Source organism: Lolium perenne, chromosome 3 (genome assembly GCF_019359855.2).
Source record: "Lolium perenne isolate Kyuss_39 chromosome 3, Kyuss_2.0, whole genome shotgun sequence".
Lineage (NCBI taxonomy): Eukaryota > Viridiplantae > Streptophyta > Magnoliopsida > Poales > Poaceae > Lolium > Lolium perenne.
Genome location: NC_067246.2, coordinates 266,165,651 through 266,172,841, shown reverse-complemented (window position 1 = coordinate 266,172,841; position 7,191 = coordinate 266,165,651). Strand labels below are relative to the sequence as shown.

The 7,191-nt window shown below is 43.1% G+C and overlaps 1 protein-coding gene across 1 annotated transcript; it reads right to left on the bottom strand.

Moving 5' to 3' along the window:
- Positions 1 to 5,994: 5,994 nt before the first annotated feature.
- On the bottom strand, positions 5,995 to 6,987 carry LOC127338637 (early nodulin-like protein 14). Its single transcript, XM_051364677.2, has 2 exons — positions 6,785 to 6,987; positions 5,995 to 6,648 (listed from the first exon to the last, which is right to left on the bottom strand). The coding sequence occupies exons 1-2, from the start codon at positions 6,966 to 6,968 to the stop codon at positions 6,125 to 6,127; spliced, it is 708 nt and encodes a 235-aa protein (XP_051220637.1). The 5' UTR covers positions 6,969 to 6,987; the 3' UTR covers positions 5,995 to 6,124.
- Positions 6,988 to 7,191: the final 204 nt, after the last annotated feature.

Genomic DNA, 7,191 nt, shown 5'->3' with positions numbered 1-7,191 from the left:
AATCAGAATTAGCCAAAACTTCCATAGAATCTGTCGGGACTCCAATGAGCAAGCCGCCAGACCTACCTCTAGGTGGGCGAGCAAACCATTCAAAGTATATGCCACCGGATAATCGGTTTAAAAAACTTTGAAATTAATCACGCTTACCCATCTCAGAAATAGCAATAAAATCTAAATTATAGTCCTTACAAAAATTGGTAATATGAGAATGCTTAGCCAAGTCACGAAGACCTCTGCTATTTTTAAACATGCCATTCATTTGGAAACTAACTTTGATTTTGTAGCTAAACCTGACCTATGCTTCTTCTTCTTTTCCGTAGAGGACTTAGAAAACCGTCTAGAGACTTTTAGGTCATAAAATGACTCTAACCCCGGACTGTTCTAAGTCCACCTCCGAAATACCACCTACTAGAGTAGAAAGAAGACGACCATCTGAGATGACATCGTATAGTTTCGGTGGTACTTCAGTACAGACTGTTTATGCATTTGGTTTAAATGGTCTATGCTAGTATTGAAATATTCTGCTTAGCTGCTGGTAGTTTTGGTGGGTGCCACTTACAAGATTTGCCGTATAAGAATTAACGTTATTGGCTTAAACTAGAAATTTTAGTTTGTTCCTTCTCATGACCAACAAGTATTAATTTCTCCCTCGCGTTATTTGTATGGCTAAAACTTATTATAAGCTATGACTATAATCACACTTGTGATAAAATTTTAGATTTTTTTTGCTTCATGTTATAAGTGGCTCGCTTGAAGTGGGAATAGCGCTATGGCAACCAATAGATTTTCAAGCGATGGGAATAGTTTTTTAAGCTATTTCCATACTTTTATTACATGTTGTTTTCTTAAGAAGACATGTATGTATTCCTTGAAAGAGTTTAGACTTTAAATGTCTGCATCCTGCAAACTTTGGTTTCCTGAATGGGCTTCTACTTATGCCCATGAGATAGTTTAGCTTTATGATGATGTGATTGACCATTCTATCATTTATTTGATTAAAAAGTTTGATATGTTGTTAGATGGACAATCTAGTATATTGAAGTGTTTTGATCTTCTGTTTGATAGATTTGTTCATATCCCGTCGTGGTTATTTCTTATCCAGATATCGTTTCATATATTTTTATCTGTGTCCGATGGGCTATTTCAAATGCAGATAATAGCGAAAATATCTTAAACGCTTACTTAGTTGAGCTCATTATACCATAGACTATCTTTTGTCGCTTTGGTACTGAAAACAATTTTTTTTATTTGCAGGTTTCATACATGAGCTAGACTTTCTCTATTTGGATATCAACTCTGAGCATGCATGTTAGGAAAATAGTAGAATGAATATATAGATCTTGGCAGACTATCATGTTTCGATCCAAGAATGTGACTATCTACTCTCTATATGTAGGACTTGGTAGAATATTATATTTTCTTTATGGTAGATTGTAAATTGTATACTCCACATATATTTTATATGATTACTCATAGTGAAAGTAACTTCAGGAGTAACTTCGTGTCCAACTCAGCAAATTTGCTCATGTGGCAGTGAGTTAACGAGGAAAGATGATGATAGAGTAATATAGCTAGTTACTGTAACATCACACTTTCGAAGATACAATGAGTCTACAAGCTAATTAATGAAGCTATCTATGATACTACTCCCTCTATACCGGATTACAGGGCAAATAGAGGTTTTGAAGATATACCGAGATATTAGGATAAATTATGTTTTAATTACCCCCATTTACTCCCCTATGTGGCTCCTTTTCTCTTAAAAAATCCTCCCAGCCGGTCCCTCTTCCCACAATTTCCTCTCCATTTATTTGCATGCCATGTGAAACCAATCTGGAGTAGTGAACTAACCAATGCATGCAGGGAAGGAGGAAGAGAGAGCGGTCATGCATGCGCTAGCCGTGGGCCTAAGCACCTCCTTCGACTTCCTAACATAATGACCGCAACAAACAAGGCTGAACGCCAGCATGAACCACCTCCAATCAGGAGGAACCTAGGTCCCAGTGCTGAGCTAATTTTGCCTAACAATCCGGTATGGAGGGAGTACTTTGATGTTACTAACTACTATGAAGATAATAACATAAAGTAGTAACATGCATATATTACTACTCTATGTTACTTTTCACTATGACTAGTCTATATGAGACGGTGATTCCAATAATAAATATTGAATTCTTTATCACACAATGCATTTATACTCTATGATTTGTATGTTGTTGTATGTCACGCCTGAACTATGTTCTCTCGTTGAGAAAAAAAATCTATCACTTCCAAGAGTGATCAAACCATCACGTCCTGAAACTAATATTTGTACACAAAATTTTCAATATGTGTAGGATCCCTAGCAAAGCATGAAATTGTTAATTGATTTTTGTAGTTATTTTGCAACCCTTATCCTATTGGTTACCAACTCAGGAATATGCGGTGCATTGTGTCCTTACAACATCCAAAAATGCGACACATTATTATCCGCTGGTAAAGCCGATTGCAACGATCATATTAGCATTTAGATACGCATAAATGTGTTTCTTTAGGGGGTACCTCCTGTAGTGTACCTTGATTATCCCGTAGGCTCTCCATATCATTGCACCGGAGTATTACATGTGATGAGATAATACTGTTACAAGTTAGGCAATATACCACCATAATGATCCCTCAATATTTGGATCGATCGAGTATAACCCAGGACACGGGATATACTTATCCTATGTTACCAATTCTACACATTAACACTGCATGTCTACTAGTTTTGGTGGTCCCGTTCTAGCATATGAAGTGTCATGATTAATAAATTGGTGTATTAAATGATGATGACGGGTTAAACACACATATGAATACCATTTTTTATGACGAGTCTGAACTGCAGTATAGTTAACAATTTTTTAGCTCAGCTATGACGGCCCAACAATTGCAAATCAAATATAGGCAAACAATTTTGCCAATTTTTTGGTAGGTAAACTAGTTGTGGCAATAAGTTGCTAGGCCTAATTAAGGATCAAACCAGACACAACCTGATGTTCTTAACTTCTGAAGAAAGGGCACCGTCCGAATTATTATTTTACATGAGACTAAGTTTTGCTATTATTTTTCTAACTATAGATGTTAAACACAAAATTATTATAATCCATTTTCCTTTCTTAAGTAAATCATTTAAATTTAGTATATTCTTTAATTCTTACCTTTTTATTGTTAATGGATTAAACTGGAACAATGCATGAGATTATAATGCTGTATCAGGGTTCTATTTCTTCTATGAAAGGGTCTCAGAGCACTGTTGATTACCAAGCCCATTTGTGTTGCCTTGTTGTTGCAGCTTTTTTACCAAGCACAATTATTTTATATTGGTTGGTTTGAAGAGGAGGACGCAGAGGAGAGAGTTGTCCCCGACCATGCAAACCCTATAACATGAAATATGTATTCTAAAAAAATCAATTATACAACATCATGCCTCTAGCTAGAACGTTCCACTTGGTATATCTAGCTTAAAGTTTTCCAATTTGGCATGAATCATTGTATCTAGCTTATTCTAAAACTTATATGGCAAATATCTAGCATCTTGCAATTTTAGTAACATTTCAGTACTCTTCACATGTATGCATTGCATATTTTTCATCATGCACAATCCAATGTGCTAACTCGTGTGCAAATTACTTTAAATTTTGAAGTTAATAGTTACTGTCCTTGAATAATGTAGAAGCATATTTTAAGGATATCAGTGAGAGGTTAATTATTGTTGTTGGAGGAAAATGTTCTATAAGAGGATGTAGACTTGAAGCTTCACTTCAAGTTTCAGTTACATGATGATTGCAAATTTATCTTTCAAGGGGTCACATAGGCTTTACCAACCACAAAAAGCAGCCAGCGAGGCTTGGAGCCCAGTGTTGGTGGCACTCATCGGACCCTTTTTGTTTTCTGTTGTCTAACTTTGAACCCAACCTGATAGTAACTTATTAGTATTTTGAAAAACTTATGAAGATATTTGCTAAAAGTAGCAATAATCATAGTAATTCATTACACAATGGTTTACCAATAAACCATTACGATATATCAAAAAATATCCCATGTGGGCAACTGGAAATAAACTAAGAATGTGTAAAAGGCTGCAATTATTTGATAACATTTTTTAAAGAATAAGCCAAAATTATGTTAGATTGAAGTTTTGGTTTTGTTTCAGTCTCACACGTTATAAATGCTTAATTGTATGGACATATCATAAAGTAACTTTCTAAAAAATTGGGATGTTAAAAATTATTGTCACTAGGACCACTGGCGGAGCTTAGTTGGGGCTAAACTGGGCCATGGCCCGCCCAGATTTTTGGCAAAAAATAGTTTGACTTTTATGCATCCAAGGTCCAGCCCATTGGTCTGCCGTTTCACTCTCTGTCAGTCAAGTAATCGAGTCTGAATAAAATCCACAACCATGGGGTAGAAGATGCGTTATGGCTACTCGCAAGGTCTAGTGATTTAGATAGAAAAACAAGCAAGAATCGGGAGAACCTGTGGCCGGCACACGAGGCTGCAACGCTGCACCACCCCACCGGCAGCCAGGGGGCGGCAAGAGGAATGTCCGACCTGCAGCCTAGCCACATCGCACGGGCACAATGCTCTGGCCGGTGGTCTATCAGCTGGCAAGCGAAGCTACGAACCGAATCGAGCCCCAATTTGCCTGCTCAAAATACTCATTTCTTTTCCCCAATTCTTGGTTAGCAATTTGATAGCACGAATGATTGCTAATTCATTATTCAACTTTGCAATTTGTTGTGTTATATTTTAGCCTGGCCCGTCCAAGGCTTTCTTCCAAGCTCCGCCACTGACTAGGACTAGGTGTTGTCCGCTGGTTGCAGTCAGCCCCAGTACGGACACTTCCACTAGTGGTCATTGCCTGTCAGCCCCAGTACGGACACTTCCACTATGCTCTAATTCGTACCATATTGTTATTTTCGAGATTGGGGATGAGATGGATCATGATTCTTCCAATTGTTGTTTTTTTTTCCATCCGCTGTTTAAACTAACAGTTTGTTCTTTTTTTGAGATTTTTGTTAGTCTGCTAGAATTCCTCTGTGCTATGTTTGGATGCATAGAATTGAGAATGGAATTGAATTGGACTAGAAATTCCAAATCTAAGACGGAAATGAATTGGCTTCTAATTCAAATTCTGTTGTTTGGATGTGCTTGGAATTTCATGTTGGAATCAAATGGTGGTACCAATTCCAATTCATGTTTGGATGGTAGAAACTATGGAAAGTAATTAGTTCTGTTTTTTTGGTCAACCCAGTCGAGCTAAGGGGTCACCGGTGGAGTGCAGGAAGGGGAAGACTGGCTCGTGAGGGAGCTCGTGGCCGCCGGTGGAGTGCAGGAAGGGGCAGCGGTGGCCGGAGTAGTCTGGCGGTGGCCGGAGTCAACCGGTTCCCTCGAGGCAGGAGAGCACGACGGCCAGGGAGAAGGCTACCTCCCGCCGCCGTGACCCCTACCGCCGCCGTTCCCCCTCTAGCCCGGTCGCATCTAGGGTTAGAGGCAGGCTAACAGAGGGGATGGCGACCGTCGGACTGCGAGCATGGGAGGAGGGCGGAGATGGGATAGGAGGCGGGGATGGGGGCCGGGTGAGGAAGACAGGGGAGGGGAAGTTCTTACCGGAGCCGCCGCCGTCGGGTACCACCACCGGGAGGGTTGGGGACGACTCGAGCGAGGCTTCGCTCGCTCTCTCTCGACGAAGCGGTACGCGGAAGCTTTCCACGCGTTTCCGAGCCTGCGACCTCAGAAACTTGCGGGCGGAACTTACACGCGCGGGAGGGGGCCTCGGAATTGGGCCAAGTTTCCAGGCTCTAATTCTTAGGCCAATCCAAACGGTGGAAATGGACTCCAAATTCCAGATTCTATGATTCCAAGGCCAATTCTATGCATCCAAACACTGACTCTTTACATGTAAAAGAACACGGTGAAAGTATGGCACGGAGGACGACTAGTTGAGGGTACCAGCTATCCCATCCGAGACAGTGCGTAGCTCGCTAAGACAAGCAATTATTATCAACTCTTAACACAAATCTGAATACGCAATACAGTGGACGTTAACAGGGATGCAACATCTGACGGCCTCATGCAGGCCTAATCGAAAACCTCCCTTAGCTCACAGCGGCAGCACCGCAAACCAAAGAGCGAGAAGCCCCAGCGTGGCGCCGCCCCACTTTGAATGCCACACGGCTACAGCATCCGACGACATGGGCGCCGGCGGAGTAGGCGACGACATCGGCGCAACGGCCGCGAGCGGCAGATACGACTCCGACGACTGCACCACGGGAGCCAATGCCGGCGCAGGCTTAGGCGGGGAGCACCACTTCTTGTGCCTCTTGTGCCCCGCATGTCTTGGCGGTTCAGCGGCGGGCGCCGGAGCTGGTGGCAATGGCGAGGGTGGCAGCTGCGGCGGGGAGCTGGGCGCCGCGGGCGCAGGGCGGTCGGCGACGTCCACCTCCACTTTCATCCCGTTCTGACAGTGGCCCGGCCCGCCGCAGATGAAGTAGCGCTTCCCCGGCGCGGTGAGCGCGACAGTGGTGAGGCCGCTGTTGTCGAACGAGACGGGGTTGGCCGTGGAGCACGCCTCGTAGTCGTCGGCGGTCACCTCGACGACGTTGTGGTACGCGCTGTACTTGAACGCTGCTTAGCGTTTTCGCACGAGAACATGGATTAGCAGGATGAGTATGAATTGAACGATTAGAGCATTTGGTTGTTTAGAACAATAGGGCGCTTATGAGTCCGGTACAGCGGCACTCATGATCGAGTCATGACTTACTTAGGGTATCTCCGGGAGCAAAGCTCTGGGCCGCAGCCCAGGACTTGTAGTCCGTCCTCCCCTGCCAGCCGCCGGTCGGGTCGCCGACGATGTAATCGGCAGCGCACACGACGTGGATCATTGCTGCTACTGCGGCGATGCAGATCGCCGCCTTCGTCTCTGCCATCTTCGTCGCAGAAGGCATGTTCTGATGTAAAACGTGCATTCTGAGTCGCTATATATAGAGGAATCAGCCTGCACACTCCTACAGAATTTCGAGCGACAGACCAAACCAGGAAGTTGGTAGAAAAGAACAACCGGTAGAGCAGATCCAGTTTTTGGAGCATGCAGCAGCACCTGTATATACGTCCGTTTGCTGAATCGGGAAACATTCCGTATAATTCCCACTGAGCCGGCAGGCCATGCTG